Raw genomic sequence first — 23,353 nt, 5'->3', positions numbered from 1 at the left:
TAAATATAAGTTGGAAAGATCATTCATTATTTTCTCCTGGGTAAGATGGAACGAGGAAGTATCGGAGAATTCGTCTATATAACAAAAGAAAGCAAGAAAGAAAGAAAAAAAAGGAAGAAAGAACACAATATATACGTCTATATATATATATATATGTACATATATTATACGATCCAGAGAAGGACAAAAGCATGCTAGCTTAAGTACCAGGAGAGAGAGAGAGAGAGAGAGAGAGAAAAGGTAAGGAGTGGGGATGGCGCGCTCGTCGGTTGGGTTGACAGGTTCGGGCGTATTCGTTCAGTCTCGTACGTTTCCGCGTTAAGGCAAAATGTCGTCTGCTAGGCGCGTCGTCTGGCACCGGGTCGCATTCGTGACGCAAAGATCGCCGTGATAAGTGATAAGAGAAATAGAGTTCGGTGTGTATGAGTGCCGCGTGGTTAGTCTTCGACGGTTAAGCGTCGTTGTATAGTGTGCTTTTATCGATCTAAGATATTGTGATTAATAAGAAGATATATATATATATATATATAAAATATATATATATGTATGTATGTGTGTGTGTATATATATGTATCGAAAAGAAAAACATAGGAAATATATATATATATCGGTGAGTTTTCAGTGAGGGACAACAACACAACGAGGAAGACGAACAAGTGAGAAAGTTCGATGTAAGAGTAGAAACAGGAACTTGTGGATGATAATGCAAGCGTGACATCGTCGATTTCGTTTCGGTTATATATATATATATATATTTTTTTTTTTCTTCTCCTCCCTCCCCGCTGCCGAAAGAACGACACAACGACGAAAACTAAGTGGATCTGCTGGAGAAAGAGAAAAAAGAAGAGGAGAAAGGAATGGAAAAATAGAAGAGGAAAGTAACGAAATATATTAACGACAAAGACGAGAACTACGGTGTTCCGAACGACTCCATGCCCTTCTACGTAGATAAGACATCCTCGTCATCGTCGTCGTCGTCGTCGTCGCCGTCGCCGTCGCCGTCGCCGTCGCCGTCGTTTCGCGGCACGAGGCATCGCCGACCGCGAGATGCGCGACGAATAACGGCGCATCTTCGACCACTTTACAGGAGTTCGAACGTAAGTTTAGAATTTTTACTCACATATATATATATATATATACATACATATGTATATATATATGTATATGTATATATCTATACACGTATATATACACATAGATTTGAAATTGCGTAGATAATAATTATTAAATTAATATTCCTTTTGTGGTGGGGAGGAGTGACACCTGTCTACGTCCCTGTTCGATCGAACATGCCGGCCGATAGTATCTTGTTTCTTCCTATATCTATCTATCTCTCTCTCTCTTTTTTCCCCCTCTGATCTCAATACCTAGCCCTAGTTCTCTCTCTCTCTCTCTCTCTCTCTCTCTATCTATCTATCTCTCTCTTTCTGTTTCTTTTTTTTTCTTTCTTTCTTTCTTTCTTTCTTTCTTTCTTACGATAACATAACAAAGCTTTTTCCTACTACATATATTTTCCTCGTCGAAGAGAGGAAACTCGCGATTTTTAGTTGAAACGAGAGCTGAGGAGGCGCTGCGATCGCAAAGAACGCGACCATGTTTTGCATCGTACGGACGACGACGATGACGACGATGACGACGATGACGACGATGACGACGACGACTAGGAGTAAACGCTCCTTCGTCCTTCCTCCTCACCTATTCACGCACGTTTCCCGGCCGTTGCCTCCTACGAGGGTGAGAAGCATCGTTCCCTCTCTCCTTCAAAGAAGATTCACTCGAGCAAAGATTCCCGCTCGAAACGTTTCTCTCTCCGATATAACTCCGAAATAATTCCCCTGGAATATCTTTTCTTTTCTTTTTTTTTTTTTTTCCAAAAATTCCTCGAAAATCTGTTATGAGAATAGACGAAATTCGATGCCAACGCCATTTTCTCGTACGTATAGATATCTCTCTCTCTATATATATATATGTATATGTATATGTATTTATATATACATTATACATATTTCTTTTTTTTTTCCTTTCTCTATATTATTTTTAATGAATTCTTATGAGCATTTTTTTGTTTCTTTCTTTCTTTTATACATATATTTATTACTCATAATTTATATTTATTATTTGGATATCGCATATGATATATTCTTTTTCTACGTTTTAACCTGAATTTGGAATATGGACCGTGTGTATGTACATACCTAGCGTGTAGGACGTACTCGACCCTGTTTCTTTTTTTTTTTTTTTAACGGTCCCGGCGAGTGCACTCGTATGGAAACTATGTCGCAAGCGCGCGCTTTTCAAAAAAATTTTTTCGACTATTTACGATAAGGCACGTGCCATATTAATTTATAATTTCAATACGTTTTATAGCTATGTTATAAAATCTATATATATATATATATATATATATATATATATATATATATACTTTTAATAATGATTATTAGGCGTAAAAGAATTTATTTTTAGAATATTCTTTTATTAATTAATATAAATTAATTACGTCAATGTAATTAATATAATTGTCTTTTAGATGACAGAATAATTGTATAAATATGGATTTAGCTGCGTTTACAAGTTTTGCAATGATATTGTACGAACACAAGGATCTGATGAAATCATATATATCTCGTAAAGAGTTTTATGACTATGGGTCAGTCTGCCAGAAACCATCGACTTGGCCCTGTTCTACTTATGTCTGCTTCTGTCCTAATCTCCAGCTCTTACATAATGCCTGAGGATTCTAGAAGTGAAACCTCCCTCGATCTCGTACCATTTTATTTCTCAACTTCGTGTAAATATTTATTTATTTATTTATTTTCCTTTTTCTTTTTTTATTTAGAACTATTCTTTCTCTCTCTCTCTCTCTCTCTCTCTCTCTCTCTCTCTCTCTCTCTCTCTCTCTCTCTCTCTCTCTCTTCGAACAATTTGATATATTTTTTTTAAATTGGATATATATGTATATATATATATATTTCTATTTTTTTTTCTTTTTTTTAGATAAGAGAAAAACGAAATTTTATCAATAAATTAGGATTAATTTTATGTTGCCAAGAAAAGACGAACGACTTTTAGTTTTAATACGATTCGAGCCTAGCAACTGAACTACTACTGCTACTACTACTTAGCGTGCAGTTATTAATACGCGAACCATTTAAGATATTTAACTTGGCTAATAGTTGACACACCTTACTTATATCTTTTCGTGTAACTTTAAATTTAACTATTTTAGAAATCTTTAAATATCGGTATCTTGTCTCGGTAGTAAAAATTATTAATTTAAAAAAAAAAAAGAAAAAAGAAAAGAAAAGAAAAGAATAGTTGTTTGAAAAATCGACAATTGTTCGTTGTTCGTCGTTATAAATTTTTTTTCTTTTCTATTTTTCCTCCAAGATAAAAATAAGAGACATTTAATTCGGATGAAATTATATTAAGAGACATTTGATATCGGGTGAAATTATATCCTATCAATTGTATGCAGTCATTGTTAAAGCATTGGAACGAATAGTTGGAATATTTCGGAAATACCTTCAATCTTATTGCCAAAAAAATATTGATTGGTACAGTTATTGTAGCTTACGCCTTGACCTTTTTGAATTTACAAAGTAACGTAAGAAGAGTAATAAAGCTTTCGGTATGTAGGAAATCAATAAAGACTATCATCATTAAAGGAAGATAGAGATAGATAGAGTGAAAAAGTGTGTGTGTTTGTACTAGCGATTTCATACATAGCAAAATAGGAAAAGTTTCGAAAGACGAAAGTTTCGTGACCGTGACGGTCGACATTTCGTGCACTGCTCATGTACACGCAAATACATAGGAACATTGCTGATTATTACCCCACGAACTTGTTTAAATGGATAATGGCTTTTATCCAGACGCGTTGATTGTAGCAACATTAAGATTGCGAGATCGATTGTGGAACTTTAATTGACCGTTTGCAAAGAAAAAAGATTTTCTTATTTCTTTTTTTTTTTCCCCTTATTTTATCATTCTGACTGTTTTTTTTTTTTTTGTCCATTTTTCTTTTCTTCTATATTATTTTGACGAATAACAAGGATAGATAAGGGGCAAGAAGGAGATGGAGAGCCCCGAGGGCAGATTCACTGCGTTTGATTATTCAGAAAAATATTATAAATATTTGCAAGTTTGAAGGTGTTGAAGTTTATGAAAGAATCCAAGGAATGTTTTATGAATGAAATTGTTCAGTGGTTTTTTTTTTAAGTATTTCTCGGATTCAATAAATTATTATTATTTCATGTAGAATATTTGTTTCAATATTTTTATATAGAAAAAAGAAAACACAAAAAAAAAATAAAAATTGTATCGTAGATAAATACACACACACATATATATATATATATATATATATATATATATATTTATTAAAGATAAAAATAGGGTTGTTTTTCTGTTTCTTCTTCTTTTTTTTTTTTTTTCTTTTTTTGTTAATTCATTATTATTACAGCTACGGGATAGAATATTTTTTTATATACAAACCTATGTGTATTATTATTTCGTAGAAACGAGAAGTGTTAAAAGAACCACTGAGTAAGTATAATGGATACTTTGGTGTTGAACAGACGAAGTTCAAACAAACGAGAAAAGGGCGCCGGAAGTCGTTGGACTCTCTTGGTATAGTGATTGGGGTGAGAGAGCTTCCATGGTCTTTGTTCTATAAAAAGACATGAGAGTGAGAGAGGAAAGCATTATTTCTTACCTTTTCCATTGGCTATTACGTTCGCTTGTTATTCTGACCGAAACGAGCAGCCTAAATTCGAAGAAATTTCCGGCTACGCGAGAGAGGGCACAAATAAAAAACACGCGAAGAAGAAGGATAAAATTTCTTAACAAAGTCAAATAAGTCAAACGTAGTTTTTGTTTATGTAGAAAGAAATAACAAAATGAGAGTGGTGGGGAGAGAGAGAGAGAGAGAGAGAGAGAGAGAGAGAGAGAGAGAGAGAAAGAAATTGTTTTCATGAAGCCGGAGGCATTGTTTATTTTCTTTTGAACGAACAAGTGGAAAAGGATAGAACAATGGAAGCACACAATTTATAAATAACTTTATATATATATATATATATATGTATATATAAATTTATATTTTTTTATATAAATTTTATTCTATTTTATTTTATTTTATTTTATTTTATTGTTAGAAAATTCATTGTTATGTATAAGAATTTTTTTTTGTATTTTTTTATATTTACCCTAGGATAATTAAATAAGGATAACTCATTATTTAAATATTAGGTTGATATAATGCATTATAAATATATATATATATATAACTATAGTATTATACCATATACACAAATTTTATATTTAACGTAAAGTAGAATTAGTATAGTATTTAAAACTTGTAGATTACTTATAGTATAGATTACTTATAAAATAAGTATAATATTTTTATGTAGGGGAAAAAGAAACGAGAATAGGGTTCTTTCAGTATAACAATATTTTGAAGAGAATTCTTTTTTTAATAGAATTTATTAATCATAAATAGGACATCACATTGTTAGATACAACAATAAGTAACATACAAAATTAAGTTTATTATATATATATCTTTTTTTCTTTTCTTTTTTTTTTTCTTTTTTTTTACGATCGTAAAGAATCGAATTCTTTCCTCGTCAGAGGAATTAAGAAACGTTTGTAAATTCTTTGCATAGTCAGACCGTTATTCGGTTAGTGTGCGTTAATTGTTATTCAGCACATTCAGTACGTACGAATTGCATCGCATCGTGTCCATAAAAATGCAGTTATGTTGTATAAGACGTTCGATACTTACTCGTACGTATGTACATATATGTATATATATATATATATATATATATATATTTTATATATATATATATTTTTTATATAATAAAAATGTATGAGTGAAGCCAAAATCGTTGTATATCACATCACGATCGTAGATATACATATACATATACGTGTGTACGTAATAGTCACGTGCTGCTCATCTCTAGAGAATATAGATCACATAGGACATATATACACACATTTAATGTATATACATACATACACATACAACATACATTTTGTCGTAAGATCGTAAATTCTCTTTTAATACTGCATTGCGTTTGTTTCTCTAGTTGTAGGAAGTTCTTCAAGGAGGAAACAGAAAATAAAGAAAGTGAAGTAAAACAAAAAAAGAAAAAGAAAAGGGATAAGGAAAAATAGAATTGAAGCTTGCTTATTGAAGTTTATCGATGCGGAACGTAATATATAATAGAACGGATGTCCGTCTTACGTGTATAAGGGTTTATAAAAAAAAAAAGAAAAAAAAAAAAAGTAAGAAAAAAAAAATGATTCTGATTCCTTTCGGAAAACTACCTTTCGAGTTAAATTAAATTCGCAACGTGAATCATGAAAGTGAAAGTCAAGGAACTTATGTCTTAGATACTTATACGAATCAAAATCGAACGAGATATCGTGTATCTTATAATTCTTTTTATTTTATTTTATTTCATTTTTTTTTTTTCTTCATTTTGAAGAAAAATTTATGAATCATATATCAATAATATTTTTATACGAAATAATATATTTATCTGAGATAATCTTGATTGATCTCGTTCTAATCTAAAAAGGAAAAAAAGAAGAAGAAAAAGATGAGTCAGTCGTTTGTTAATGTTTACAGATTTAAAATCAATAAACATAGATGATATTTACATAGGGACGTACGAAAATTGTATACAATTTTGTTTTCGTATTAATTCTCATGGTCTCAAAGAGAAGAAACTAAAATCGTATCTACGTAAATTAATGTCAAATATCATCGACATTGAAAGTCTAATATTATTTTCAATTTGTCGTTCGATCTCGATGACATAATTTTTCCTATTTAAATACATAATATATCTATATATACATATAGTTATATAAGTATACAGATGTATTAAAGTTCAGTATATAAATGTCGATGTAACGTTGTAATTGATATCGTACAAAGTGTCGCGGTTAATAACCGGTAGAAACGTTTATATCATTGACTGACGACTGTCGGCACGTTTAAAATGGCCGAATGAGGATTTTCATATTTTGCGTTGCAGTGAATGACTTCCGTTCACAATCTCGACCATTTACCTCAACGTTACACACACACACATATATATATATATATATATATATATATATATATATATATATATATATATTCTCTCTTCACTCTATTACTTCTAATAACGAACAGAAGAGTTACGTACTTTCTTTCTTTTTTTATTTTTTTTTAATTCTTTTTTTTTTTTTTTTTTTATAAATAAGAATCAGACGACTCCTAAAATACTCTGATTCAATTTTAATGAACGTAGGTGTAAAATATTTGTCGGTTCCTTTTGTCCAATTGTCATTATTATTTAAAAGACAAAATGATATTTGAAGGATGGATATTTTATAAATATCTCTTATTATACATAACTTATTATATATTTATCGAAGATATGTTGACAGAGATTCTTGTGATATTACTATTTTTAATAGTATTTGTTATTACAGCGTACGATTAAATGCAGAGAGATGAAATGCAGAGCTCGGTCAAATTTGTGCGTTGGCGTTCGTGCATCGTTGGCTTGTTTGGAAATTCAGTGGGAGGATAGATCTTTTTGTTAATCTTTTTGTAATCCCATGTTACAATGAACTCACAAAGTTCATTGTATTCTTATTAGCATATATATATGTTATGAAATTAATTTATAATTTATATTCGAAAAATTTTCATTTTTACGAAAGTAGAAATTTTACGTTGTATAATATTTCATATGAAAAAATAACGATAATTATTTTATAGAAGGTTAATGAAATTTTCTATTTTCTATTCTTCTTACGTAATAACTAAATTCTCGTAGTTTTATATATATATATATATATATAGATGAATAATAGGAATGGATTAGTCAGTGGGAATGATTCAAACAGTTGTAATAGAGAATGTGTCATCTAAGTAAAAGTCATAGAAATCATCGATTTGTTATGTCATAAACGAATTAGAAAATAGATCATAGATCATATATAATAAAATAATTATAATGATGATGATGATAGAAATTGTGCGATCGATAAATCAGAATAACTTATCTTTATGTACTCGTGTAAACTTAAAACAGTATCTCTAATTAATTTTATCTAATTAGAATTAATTACTTTATTACGAGAGAATCGATAGGAGAGAGAGAGAAAAAGAGACTCGATCCTTTTTTTTTATTTTTCCACTCGATAGATCCTTGTTATAGTTCCGAATACATAAAATACAAAAATCACGGATCTTAAGAATTTAATTCGAAACGAGCACCTAATGCAACCAACGGATTTAGAGCGATGCAATGTGCGTGCATGTCGGTTATCGGGAATAGACGAGAAAGTTGCAACCATGCGGGCGTTGACGTATACTAGAAAAGAAAATAACTAGATTTATCGTTCTTCTTTTCTATGAATATATATATATAAAATTTTTTAAACTGAATTTTATTGACAAAAATCATCTTTCAAATTTTTAGTTTAAGTGTATATTCGATTTTCTAAACAGCAGCAATGTTTGGTTTAGAAGAATGATAAAATATATCTTTAAATTTAATCATTCGTAATGCATTTAAATCACGATTAAAATTCATCTTTAAATTTAATCTTTTCGTAATAATTTCAGATGCATTCAGACTTTTCTTTTTCTTTTGTGTTTAAACACAATTACGATGATAATAAAAATAATAAGAAAAATCAATAATTCATTGAAGAAGTTAAACGCTCGAACAGAGCATATTCAATTAATTGACATAACGAAAAGTATTCACTATTGACATTGTATCTTTATAACGATAGAAAAAGCTAATAGAGAAGAAAAGTCGACAATGACGATGGCACTTTTAACAAGCTTTAAACTCTTCATAAATTATTGAAAAAACACAAAGTTAAGTAAATCGTAGATGGCGACAAATTTCAATTTTCTGTCTCGTCGATTCGATTTTCTGTCATTGGCAAACTTTCTTCTCCCTCAGCAAAGATAACGTTCCTTCAATCGTTTTCTCATGCTTGAATGTTACGATATCATTTATTTCTGTTCTATTTATTTATTTTCTTTTTATATTATTCACGTCGAATAAAACAGAAAACATGATAATAATAACAAATTTAAAAAGAAAAAATTCTACTTCAACAAAACGAATAAATGTTGAAGAGGTCAAAAAAAAAGGAAGAAAAAAATTAAAGAATTGTACATCGATCGTGCTGCATCGTAATCATTAACTGCAGTAGTATTTTATTACGAAAGTTATTGGTCGACAAAAATAAAAGTAAAAACGAAAGAAAAAAAAAAAAGAAAAAGAAAAAAGAAAGAAATATAATCTAAAAACTAAAGTCGTCTTTACGCGCGTTGAGGGACACCGACGTAAAATATTTGAGTCTAGAATAGTCGAAGAAAAAGATAATAGTAAATAGAGGGGAAGAGTCAGGATGTCACGATCCCTCTCCCCTTTTTAGTAACTAAGCTTGGTATCAAAGTTACCATAGCACCGCACTTATATCGCACCGCACACACACACACACACATACACACACATACTAGTGTTCGTGCGGCGTCGATGCGGCTCGCACAGCTGGTTTTGACCTAACCTAGCCTAACACTTTAGTATCGAAGGAAAGAAAATGGTGGAGGTGGAGGAGGGGGAGGAGGAGGAGGAGGAGGAGGAGGAGGAGGAGGAGGAGGAGGAGGGTTTCTAGCTTGGCATTGCCACTACTGCCGTCATTATCGTCCTGCTCCCTTCTCTCTATCATTCGATCTCTCTCTTCCCCCTCCTCTCTCTCTCTCTCTCTCTCTCTCTCTCGTATTTTCTTTTTCTCTTTTACATCCTCCACCCTCTTCTTCCGAGCGTAAAACTCGTGGGAGGGAGAAGAAGGAGGAAAAAGAGGAGGAGGAGGAGGAGGAGGAGGAGGAGGAGGAGGAGGAGGAGGAGGAGGTAGAGGTAGATGTCGTGGCCGTGGCAGTGCACGTTTCCTCGCACGAAGAGACGCGCCGACGACATGGCATAGAGCTTATCTATCGTTCGTATAACTTATCGAAGTTATATTAATTCATTATAATTAGTATGTTTGATAGTTATGCATTTTTTTTTTTTTTTTATTCCTACGGATTCATTGCGAAAGGGATTTATTTTATTTATTTTTTTTTTAACTTCTTTTTTCCCTTCTTTTTTTTCTTTCTTTTTTCTTTTTCTTCTTTTTTTTTTAATAGGTTTTTTATCTCGTGATTGAAACTTTGAATATACACGTGACGAGTCATGTAATATCTAATGTATTCATGTTTTTGTGTTCGTTCGTTCGTGCGTGCGTGTATATACATGTGTTTGTGTGTGTATGTGTGTGCACGCGCGCGTTTCCGTGTGCGCGTGAATTAAAGAATTATTGATTATTCGAACTCTATGCGTACTATGAGAGTAAACATATTTTTCATGAAGGAAGAATTATTGTATGGTGTATGTTATGTAAAGGATATTTTCTGTGACATATTTTAGAAAAATGGAGTTCGAGCTGGATGGCAGTTTGAAGGAATGGGCCAAGGATAAACCGCTAAGCATCCTTCAACTGGATCCTGCTGATAGGGCTGTTTTGAGGATTGCTGGTGAGTTATATTACATTTCCTTTCTTCTTTTTCTTTCTTTCTTTCTTTCCTTCTTTTTTTTTTTTTTTTTTTTTAATTTCCTTTTTAATCTTTAACACCCAACGAATATTTTCATTAGTAATTTCATTAGAGAAAAGAAAGAGATAATAATATGTTTACACACTTATATGCGTGAACGTAGTAAATGCATTTCTGTGTAATTGGAGTTATACTTAGAAATGTAATCAACTGACGAACTGGTTTGTGACATAATAATGGCGACTACTGGTTGACTTTCGATGTTTAAACTATTGCGTTCTTTTATGAAAGCGTGAGATATCATTCGAAGTGTCCATTGAAGTTAGTTTTATTTTCATGCGTTTTCCCTTTATTTATTTATTTATTTATTTATTTTTTTTATTCATTTAGTTTTTATTTCTTTTCTTTTCTTTTTTTTTTTTTTTATGATAGAGTGAAAAAAGGAAAATACATTTAAGAGAAAAAAAATCGAATAATTCCAACATTGACAGAAATGAAATTTATTTATAAGATTTACTTTTAACAATTATAAATTATAGCACGGTCATTAGAATCATATTGATCTGTCAACTTGACAATCGCGATAAAAATAGGAGGATATTTTTAAAATTAAACAGATGACATTGCATTAAATTATCCTTGTACTATTAGTATTACGAAATCGATCTGCATATATGTCAATTTGGCAGATGTGATAAAAATAGTTCGGTGGTCGGAAAAAGAAAAAATAAAAAAAAAAGAAAAATAAATAAATAAAAGAGATTGAATTCTAGATCGTAGAAGATGTCTACAGAACAAAATAATAAAAAAATAAAAAAACGAAACAAAAAAAAAATAAATAAATAAATAAAAGAAATCGATAGGTCGAGACATCATCTACCTTATTGGCACCTTATTTTGAAGCTTCTTCGAACTCGAAAATAACTCGATTCGTAGGAACCGGTTCGATTTCCTGCTCGCGTAGGGCGTCCGCGATCGTATTTCGTTATATGTTTTTTCGCTTGCACGCGAATGACGTCACCTCGAAGGGAACCTTCGCAGGACTTAACTGCGTCACAACGACTCGCTGGAATATAAATCATGTTGGATGGTAAGAAAAAGGGAGACAGCGACAGAGAGACCGAGTTGAGTCCACTGGGACGAAGGGACGAAGGAACTCACATTTGAGTTGACTTCAAACCAGCTGACCATAAATTCATTCCTTCTACTCACTTCCTCAATTTTTTTCCTTTTTTTCTCTTCTTTTCTTTTCTTTTCTTTTCTTTATATATATATATATATTTTTTTTTTCTTCTTATTCTCCTTACTTTTAATTTTATCTTTCTTTTCCTTCGCTTGGGAAACGTTTCGAATTTTCTTTCTTTTTTTTTTTTTTTTATTTTTCTTTTTCTCAAGAGGAGAATGTGGTCGATAAAACGTAAGTATCTACACACACACACACACATACATACATACATACACACATACACGGTTTACTGTACACGCTGGCTGACTCAACAATGAGCAGAGACAATAAAGAATTTCTTTTGGCAAATAAAGTAATATAAGTAATATCTACATTGAAAATATTATGAATCAGAGTTCAAAGCTTAGTATTAAATAGCTTAATTTCATTTTCTTGTGAGATTTTAACGATTACGATCGCAAATTGGATTAAGCGATAATACCAAGACAATCCTAAAGATGATCGATAACATTGTGATATTGATAATATATATATATATATATATAATATTTTAATGTACTTATTTGAAGAAAGTATTTTAGATTCGTACGATTAAACAAAAGTATTTAGTTTTTTAATGGTATAGAAATTTTTATAGCGTATTCTTTTTTTTTTTTGTATTTTTTCTTTTTATTTTTATTTTTAATGGACGATCAATAACATTTTTATGTTCATTTTAATGTACTTATACTCGAATTATTTTAGATTAAATGATTATACGATAGTATTGATTGTTTAAATAACATAGAAAAGCGATAAAAATTTCATCCTATTAGCCGTTCCTATATTAATCCTTGCACGTTGCATCTGATATCTGATCTAGTAGGCATTCATTGTTAATCTTTTTCCTGATGCTGATCAACGTGGTTTTTGCTTTTGGTTATGACTGGATCTCATATCGTTAACAGTTCTCTTGTTATGTTACACAAGTACGACGATGCTGTTATACGTTCATTCAGTTATCGATCGTTGTCCTAGTCTCTTAAAAATTCATTGTACTTGTAAATCTTTTATTTTCTTTTTTGTTCAGAAAAAAAATAAAGATAAAGATAAAATTTTAAGTGACCTTCGATTAAATAGATCGATAAAATTAATTAATCATTGAATTCTAATTTGTATAATTTCTTTGTTTATATGTAGTTTTTATTTATATGTAGATAACGTAGAACGTCATCTTAGCTAAAATAAAATTTATATATATATATATATATATATATATATACTTATATTACTCGAAATGTTATGAGATATAATAAATTAAACAAATATTAATTGATAATTTTAAACGTGTGAAAATATTGTCACTAACACTTTATTTTCATTTCAGTATTATAATATAATTTTATTACGATAATCAAGACTTTTGTAAAAATGTTGTCTAACTCTAATCGCGTTATTTTCATAGTAATTTTTAATTATTACAATATATTTTATTAATCGTAATAAAGTATTCTCGGGAATTAATTAACCATCGAGATAAGGGTCAACCCGAGAGAGAGAATGTTCTCGGATATCGAGAAACGTTAGTTCGTGATGGAATCTTGTCCGTCCTTCGTTGGGGGTTGCTGAAGAAGAACGGAAACTGGAAACCAATGGTCGAATATCGAATTGCCGTTCTTGCAAGAGGATGTTTCGCTCTCTTTCATTTTCTTTTTCTTTTTTTTTTCCTTTTCCTTTTTTTCTTTTCCTTTCCTTTCCTTTTATTCCTTATACAATTTTTCTTTTCTTTTATTATTCTCTCTCTCTCTCTCTCTCTTTCTTTCTCTCTCCTTTTTTTTTTTTTTTTTCTTTTTTCCTTTGTCCTTTTTTTTTTTTTTTTTTTTTTTAATTTTTCTTTTATTTCTTTTCTCTTTATCCTATAATGTGGTTTAAAGAAGCGATATTCGATTCGCACGTTATTCGGATCGACTCGTTGAACCTTGTCGTCGAAGAACAAGTAACACGATAGGAAATCGAAACACGGCAGTACTTTCGATGTGTATGTATATATATATATATATATGTATATGTATATGTATATGTATATGTATATGTATATGTATCATTATCTTTTACTTTATCTCAAAGGAAACAAACGAATCAGAGGGTAGTCGGAGGAACGTGCGACATATAATTTATGCGAACGATTAGTGTCACGGTAAGATCAAACTAAACGATAAGAAGGTACCGAGAATTTCGAATGTATCCATGTATTTATATTATATATGCGTGGACGTAAGTGTGTAGGTAATTATTCGATTAAATAAGTCATAAATTTTCCTTTCGAAAAAGACATGCTTGTTTGCCCTTTAAACGAGCTATATTCTTTAGAGTTAACTAAACGATTCGATATATCGTTAATCGATTAATATAAATTACAGCGTGATATTACACGTTGACGTTGTTTAAATTTGTTATTAAGATTACATTAATTTTAACGTTGAAAATGTTTTTTTATTTTTAAATAAACGTCGCACGAAGAATTGTTTATTGATAAAAAGGATCGTTAATGTTATTTCATTGAATGAAACGCGACGATTCGTGTATGTATTCGCAGGATGATGCGAATTATTCATTGATTTTTTTGTCTTTTATTTAAAATGAATTTTCCACGTACGCGTTTATGCGTGTGTACGCCGCCACGTATACATTCCTTATCATTTTTCGATGTATATGACGGTTTTTCCTTTGCAGCTATTAATATTACGACAATAATAAATATATTGCTGATCGATCTATCGATAGTCAGCCTACGCTTGCACTTGTCGGTTCTTCACGCTCAATGACTTCGATAAATGGCATCTACAAAGCGAAACACCAAGCCGCGGGCAAGCAGCGATGCTTCTGATGAAACAATATTTTCCCAAAGTAAAATTGATTTTATTCTTTTTTCATTCAATCTGATAACTAAAATCATTCAGATTCCTCGACAAACGTTATTATTTATGTTATTCGTAGTTAATTGATTTATTATCGTGTAATTGTTCGATACGAACGACATTCCTTCGATTACTCGAGAATAGAATATATACTGCATGGTATTATCCCGTTTTCGTTATAAACAATCGTCTGTTGATACGATATGATAATCAAAACATCATAAAAAATACATTTATTACTAAAAACTTTCGATAGAAAAGCAAAAGTAATTAACGAAGATAATTGATAAGAACTCTTGAAATTTAATCGTTAAAATCCCATCTTGGGTTAATACCAATGGGTGGGACGATTATATTTAAATTGAAAAAATTATTTAATTATTAAAAATACACGATATCCATTGTAATTATCATGTTATATTATATAGTATCGAGTTAATTCATAAATAAAATATTATTTTATCGTGTGAATAAACTCGATATATAAAATTGTAATCGTTTATAATATTGTTAACAATATCTTTCGATAATTTTTTTATTATTTTCCTTTTAATGAAACTCAATTTTTATATTCATTCGACATTTAACGATTCTCTCTCTCTCTCTCTCTCTCTCTCTTTCTTAATTAAAGGACAAACAATACTAAAGTTTATTATGCAATACGTTTTACGATCTCGATATGATAGCAAGCATCGTCATAATTTTCATCATCGTAACCATCATCGTCGTCGTCGTCATCATCATCATCATCATCATCATCATCATTATCATTGTCGTATCGGTGTGGGTGCAGTGCAATCGCAGGTTAGGTCGGTCCACATTGAGTTACAACCGTGGAGGCGGCAACAGGTGCTAGGGTCATGGTTCGATGCCCGAGACTACACCTTCCTATTCATTCTTTTTTTCTTTTTTTTTTCTTTTTTTCTTTTTTTTTTTTTTTTTTATATCTCTTCAACCTTCCTCCTCTGTTTGATATCTCTTATGATTTTTTTTCTTCTTCTTCTTCTTCTTCACCTTCTTATCTTCACTTAATTTCCCACACAAGAGTCTCTGTTTCACACGATCGAGTATACCTTTGTAATTCTCTTTTTTCTTTTTTCCCTTTTATTTCTTCTTTTTCTTTTTTCTTTAAGTATGATATTATCAAGCTGTTTAATACATTGATTTGTTTTCATAAAAAAAATGTTTAGAAAAAGAATATATATATATTCTTTTTTTGCTATTAACTTTGTTATTATCATAATTTTGATTATTAGTACGTGTGTTATTATCGCGAATGAATCATTTCATATACGTGCATTTTAATTGAAAAATTGATTAATCAGTAAATAAAATATTGATAAGAAATAAAGTTATAAGTATTGTTCGATATAATATGGCCATCGAAGAAGACATTTTCAGGTATAACACGAGAAATCGATTTTCTCGTGTCCAGGTTTCGTTGAACTCTTCATAGGTCGTGTTCTTATACTTTCCAGTGATAAACGAACGACGAGGTACTATCCGTACTTTACTCTTCTTGAAAGCCGTTCATAGTCAATCATGCGTGCAACGTTTTACTATGCGACGTCATTAGACCGATGTTCAATGATGAATACACTTGCATTAGTGTATCCCGTCTAATACGACGTTTAATAGTAGCAGGTGCGTTTTGCAATAGATGTCGTTTACGTAACCAGTTTTATTATTACCGATTTCGTCAATAAACAGACCGTGATCATCGTAATTATGTCATTTATTATGTCGTTTCCGATCTTTACATGTTCCTTTATTTTTATCATAGAAATTTTATATACAAATGAAATCTCTGGTGGTCTTTAGTCTATACATATTTAGTTTTTTTTTTAATTTAGATTCATTTTTAATTATTTTTATTTTTATCATTGAAAAGATATTATCGATTCTATAGACATTTGTATTAGAAGAAACGATACGATGTTAGAAAGTTCTTTCTTCATATCATACGTTTGCTATGAAGAAACGTGTACAAACATCGATTATTTTTTATATTCGTTTTTAATTATTTGTATTTTTGACTTTGAAAGTCTTTGAACCGAAGAACGATCTTATTGATTAGACCGTATAGAAACATAGGGATATTAGGTTTGAAAGTAGAATGATATTGACGAGAACTTTGTCGACTGTGGCAGTAGCGATCAGTTCGTCGACCGAGGGAGACCTCAGTCTCTGTTAAACTTCTCTCTGCATTGGATTTACTCTATCGACCGAGCTTTCTTACCAACCGAGACGAAACGGATAAGAATAGTATTTTATTAATTAATTAATTAATTAATTTATTCTTTATTCGAAATTTTGTATCGTATCTATTTCGATTATTTTCTCTCTCTCTTTTTTTTTTTTTTTTTTTTTTTTTTTTTAATATCGAAACTTTTTTTATTCATACTTATTAATATTAATTTATGTTTAATTAATGACATTGTTAATATTAACGCATGATAGTTCTTTTTTCTTGTTTTAATTTTTTATGAAAAAAAAAAAAAAAAAAAATAAATAAATATAGTTTCATTGTATTTTATGATAGCCGCGTAAATTTCCCGCTGAAAACTCTTTCATTGAACAGTGGCTCGCTCTGTCGGAGATGACCGGAACTCCCTTTACTACCTTCTTTACTACTCCCTCGTATTCGTAAGGTAATGAATGAATGAATGAATGAAATTATTAATGAAGGTACATACTTTTTGAATGAATGAAATTAATTTTTTTTACTCACCATTTTCATCGTTCTCATTACTTTCGCAAAAAGTAGCGATCAATCGATTATTATTTCCTTTATAGTTATTATCATGAACGTCACTTTTAATCGTAGTAAACCCAATATAAAGTATAAAACACAATATAATAAGATTTTTAATCATTTTCATGTTTTTTTTCTTTTTTTTTTTTTTTTTTTTTTTAATTTTTTCTTTCTTCTTTCTTTTTATTTTCTCTCTTTAGTCTCGATCACCTATCGTTTATTCATTTCTTTTTATTTCTTTTCTTTCTTTCTTTTTTCTTTTTTTTTTTTTTTTTTTTTTTTTTTTTTTTTTATTTTCACAAGTAAGACATGAAGAAGAAACGAAAGAATCGGCGCTCGTAACAAGACTGAAATTGCACTTACCAATGCATTCTAATATATATTTCGATTACCGATCTTGTTCTCGATCTTTGTACAGTTAGGAATGTAAGAGGTCGTGGACAAGTCCAGCATTTAAAAAAGAGTTCTTTAATGTCAAGTAACCCCTTCACGATCTAAACGTTTCTGGAAATACGTATGTACTATTGACAAAGTAAAATACGCCTATGTGTGGTCGAGTTTGATATATATATATATATATATATATCGCCAATCGAATGGCGATCTAACGGTAGTTCTTCTTTTGGAAATATCGTGCTGTAAAAATAATGTACTTTCTTCTTTTTCTTTTTCTTTTTTTTTTTTTTCTCTTTATTCTTGTAACGGGGAAGTTGTTCATTCTATCTTCAGGGGAAAAGAAAAAAAAGGAAAAAGAAGGAGAAAATTAGAAATCTTTTTGAAATTAATTGTTGGATAAAAATTAATCTTTTATTTGTAAAAATAAATAAAGAAAAATTACTTCACTTATTCCGGGATCGTTTTATAATGGAAAGGTTTTTTTTTTTTGTTTTAATTTTTCATAAATTCATTAAAAGCCATGTTAACGTCGTCGATCGATGATCATTAAAAATTAGAAATATCAATGAGACGATAATTAGAAAAAAAAAAAATTTGTGTAACCAAAGTATTTTCTTTTCTGTATTTTTTTTTCTTTTTTTTTCAATGATTTTCGATTAGTTTCGACTATTATCGACTAAAACGGCTAATTCTTCTAAATTATTTGTTTAATAGGATTGTATAATTAACGTCGGCAATTGTTTGTTCACATTAGAATGGTACGAATTTTAATAATATCGTGTTATTAACATGTAACGGTACTCATGGCTCGCTTTTACGACCTTCAACAGTCGTCATTAATTCTCTCTCGTTAGAAATAACGAGTGGGGTAGCTTAAAAACGTTTCTCCATCCTCATAGAATATTCGTTTAGTTGCGTACATATCAAAGGATATAAGAAGAGGAAAAAAAAACCACATTTTAACTTTTACATAATTAACATTAAAATATATATTTCCGAAGGTGAGCGAGTTCGTTAATTGATCGTTTAAAAAGAATTCTTGTATCGTTTTTGTTAATAGAAAAAAATATTAGATTTTTCAAATCAATATGATTCAGTGAAAGAACACTTCGAACGCGTGCGTGTGTTCGTGTTTTATGAACTTCACGTCATTTATCGTATCTGGATTTTTTTTTTTTTTTTTTTTTTTTTTTTTTTTTTTTTTTTTTTTTTAAGTAGCTTTCGAGTTATCTTTCATGAGATAAATTGTACGATTATATCGTCGGTTTATATCACGTAAATCGATCGACAAAGCGAAAGATAATACATATTTCTTTTTAAACTTATATATTTTAAATATTTTATATTATGTTAGAGGAACAAATTGTACGATACGTGACAAGAGAGAAAGAGAAAAAGGAAAAGAAAGCGAAAGAGAAGAAGAGAGAGAGAGAGCGGACAAATATTATTTTATGAAAGAAAAAGAAAAAAGAAAGAAAGAGAAAACAAATAAAAGGAAATTTTAAAATGGATAATATATTTTTTCGGAATAGGTCAAAGATTTATTTGTACAAATTCGTGAGCTATCATATAAAAAGATTTAATGGTCCATTATAGTAATGGACCGAGGAAATTCCCATAGGTTGATTTTTCATTTTCAGAGGATTGTCATTTTAGATAATAGGATAGATACAAAGAAAGAGAGAGAGAGAGAGAGAGAGAGAGAGAGAGAGAGAGAGAGAGAGAGAGAGAGAGCGAGCGAGAGAGAGAGAGAGAGAGAGAGAGAGAGAGAGAGAGAGAGAGAGAGCTAATAGTGGAGAAGAGAGAGGGATATTGGACTTAGAACGAGTGAGAGTGAGTGTGTGTAGCAAAGAAGAGAGTGGGGAGAGAAGGGATTGGGTGGGCGGTTGTCGTTCATCCGAGTGCAGTCTGCGACGAGACGACGTGGTTAGAACATTGGAGCGACACTTGACGCGTGTCCTCTATTCTTTCGGCTCTCTTTTTCTCTTTCTATATTTTTCCTTCATTTATTCCATTTAATTAATCATCGGTTAATCCTCTTTTATATGTATATATATATATATATATATGTATGTATATGTATATATATATATATGTGCATTTTATCATCTTCTCCCAATTAGTGCCATAATCTAATTTCGTGCGCGAGTTTTTAACGAACGAGTGTTGTTTAACAGTGAACTATATATATATATATATATATTTTTTATATATATATATATGAAAGTGAAAGACGAAGAAAAGTGAATTTCTTTTTTTTTCTTTTTTTTTTCTCTTTTAAAAAAAGTAAGAGCGAGAATTTTATTTGATTTTATTACCGATCTCTTTCTTTCTCCGTCTTGTATTCGTCTTCTTATCGTCTTATATTCGATAAAAAATGAAGTCTCAGACGGACTGACAGACAGAGTGAGAGAGAGAGAGAGAGAGAGAGAGAGAGAGAGAGAGAGAAATATTGTACAGTGGATTTTAACAGCGACACGTGTAATCAAGAAATTATTTTCTACGTCTTCTTGTTTGTGTTGCCAGAAGTGTTTATTTCTTATTCTCTCTCTTTCTCTCTCTAACTCAACGACGCGTGAGTTTAAAGAGAGAGAGAGAGAGAGAAAGAGAGGGAGGAATAAAGTCGTTTGATTATAATACGAAGCACGAAACGTTAGTGAGTCACGTTTTGTACGACTTATACCTGCAATAAGGCATGTTTTTTTTATACGTATATACTTATATATATATATATATATATATATATATATATATATGTGTATGTATACATATGTGTGTATGTATATGTTAATCTTTGTTTAACATAATTATGTCGAATGGTTCGCATCTCTCTTTCTCTCTCTCTCTCTCTCTCTATTAATATAATAATATTAGATGGTCGAATGAGCGAGGCAGCTTGTTATATTCGGGTAAAATCTCTAACCAGTTGAAGCTACGACGAAGTCGTCCAGGTATATACCTGCTCGAGGTCGTGGCTATATACCTCGAGGGAGAAGGGAACAACGAAAGGGAGAGAAGGGAACAACGTGGCAGTTGCGGCCGGCCGGTTTCTGCCATTAGAAAGACAGAGATAGATATAGAACGAGTGCCTAGTATAGCACTAGTATAATAACGAAACTTTCCTATAACCTGAAAGCTTTTTTAAAAACTTTATTGTTTTATTTTGATTTATTTCATATCTTAATTCTTTCGTCGTAAATACTTATCGTTAAAAAATATATACTTAAGTATATAACTTTACATTATCTAAACACTTTCTAATATTTTATCGTGAAAATTCGTTTCTGTTCATTCGATATCATTTCGTCGTAAGAATACTTATCGTTTAATTTAACTCTGGATAGTTTACAAATTGTTTGCCAAACTTCGTATTAGGTGTTATTATTTTGTGTTTGATTTAAAATATTCATAATTTAGCGTTTCGAAAATGGGATTTAATAATTATGTTATATTTGTTAAGTCTTAGAAACTTCTTAGATATGTATCGTTTTGAAAGTTTCTATTTAAATTGCGTTTTATTATACATTTCTAATAGTTTATAAATATTACATATGTAATTTTTCGTATTATCTCTTATATCCTTTAACCTCATTGAATATAAAAATGTTTAGGACACGCACATTCGTTCAAACACGGGGGAAACACGTGCAGTAGGAACTTGTTTTTATCGCAAGGACGTCGACTCCGCGTAATCCCTTCCATATTACGAATGCAAAATTTAAAAATGAAAAGAAGGTCGTAAGTTTTCAAGTGGAATTTATTACATATCAATATATTCCATTTTTATCGTTATGTGAGAATCTTTTAAAATCAATTTTCTATCTCTTCTGTTTCTTTCATTTCTTTTAAATATTCAACAAGGTGGAAATAAGATTTTCCACACTTTCCAATAGTTTCTCTTTGATTGAAATTAGATGGAAATTGACCTTATTTCCTTCGTAGCATTTTTATCGTTCGATAATATTTCTTATACAACTCTTGGAAGGTGGCCAAGAAGGAGAGAAAAAAGAAAAAAGAAAAGAAAAAAAGAAGGAAAGGAAGAATTAGAGATACGGGGCGGGCCAAAAGTTTTTTAGATAGTCTTAGAGATCAATTATTCTTTTTCGTTCTTTTTCCCTTTTTTTTTTTTTTTCTTTTTTTTTTTTAAGAAAGAAAGAGAGAGACCTTCTGGGAATTTTTTAATGTTTCTTTTGTTTTTTTTCTTTTTTTTTTTGTTCAGATCGTAAAAAAGAAACTTATTTACAAATTGGTGTTTTAGCTGAATAGAGAACTTTTGGTCCTGGTCATGTAAAAAAAAATCTCTAAATCTCAATACCTGCTTTTTCTTTGACAGAGTATTTTAAGACTATAGCGATTCATTTCGGGGTTCATCTCACGATCGCAAACTCTCTTTCCCCAAAGCTCTTCAGTAACGAATCGGTTGAACTGTTGGACCGTGACTAAGTGAAGTGACGGTGATTAAAGTTTGGAAGAAAGCCTAAATAGTATTATATTCTACTTCTTGGAGAGAAAATGTGAGAGAAAGTGAGAGAGAGAGAAAGAAAAACTTATTTAATTTATTCTTAGAACGTATTACGAAGGTAGAGTAGGGAAAAATTGGTCGGATTAACAGCTCCTCTGAAGTGAAGCCTTAAAGAAAGACCACACACCGTATACACTTGTATCTCGTCAAGGCTGTAAACGGTATATAAAAGCGAGACCGACCTCCTTATCGTCGTCTTGAGTTCTTCGATCGAGTTACTTGATCACACGTTGACTAGTATTAATTATCGATTGAGAGTCGTTAGTTAAAAATTAATCAGGAGAAAAAAACAAAATATTCGCAATAAAGAACATAGAGAAATCGAGAAATAGTTGGAAAAATATTTGTGGATACAAAAATTAAAAAAAAAAAAATGTTCGTACAAACACACACACACATACACACACACACACGTACACACATAGACCTAGATACACATAAGCACACAAAATAGAAAAATTTGTTTGGAAAATTAGAAAGTTCATATATGTAGATTAAAAACGAATATTCGATTTCGAAGTTATTTGCTTTTCGAAGATTTTCAATGATGAAAAAGAGATAAGATAAAGTGAAATAAAGAGAAAAAAGATATACAAGTTATTTTTAAAGCTTTAACATTTTGCACGAAACTTTACACAGTCGTGACTTTCGTAATCGAGGATGCCAACGTGGAAATGATACGTCTCTTTTAATACGTGCCGTAATGTACTTACTTTCTACTACTTTTCTTTTCCATCCTTCGTGATCTTCTTTAGAACGTGGAAACAAAGCTTTAGAATAACGTAATACGATGTAATATATATGTGTGTGGTTATGTATATATATATTATAGAGAGAGAGAGATAATTAAGAAAACTATCGATAGAATTTGTTTAAAGATTTCATCGTTGTGGAATGTCCATTTTCTAATGGCATTTTAAATATGAAAACGATTGCACCAACACATTCTAATAATAACCATATTTCTTTC

General features: G+C 30.5%; 1 protein-coding gene across 13 annotated transcripts in view; it reads left to right on the top strand.

The window, feature by feature from the left end:
* Positions 1–34: 34 nt before the first annotated feature.
* Positions 35–23,353, top strand: part of LOC124956286 (microtubule-actin cross-linking factor 1) — a 116,736-nt gene continuing 93,417 nt past the window's right edge. For 4 of the 13 annotated variants that reach the window (XM_047511886.1, XM_047511884.1, XM_047511877.1 and 1 more), the window contains exons 1-3: positions 36–671; positions 793–1,097; positions 10,503–10,609. In XM_047511886.1, the coding sequence (XP_047367842.1) occupies positions 10,507–10,609 (103 nt within the window). In that variant the 5' untranslated portion in view covers positions 36–671; positions 793–1,097; positions 10,503–10,506. Of the gene's footprint in view, positions 672–792; positions 1,098–9,953; positions 10,033–10,502; positions 10,610–19,793; positions 20,148–23,353 lie in introns of those variants that run through there. The other 9 variants (XM_047511874.1, XM_047511879.1, XM_047511868.1 and 6 more) reach the window with 6 other exon arrangements.

This window comes from Vespa velutina, chromosome 21, assembly GCF_912470025.1.
Source record: "Vespa velutina chromosome 21, iVesVel2.1, whole genome shotgun sequence".
Classification (NCBI taxonomy): Eukaryota; Metazoa; Arthropoda; class Insecta; order Hymenoptera; family Vespidae; genus Vespa; species Vespa velutina.
Note: the sequence above shows the minus strand (reverse complement) of the source record. Positions and strands in the feature narration are given on the sequence as shown.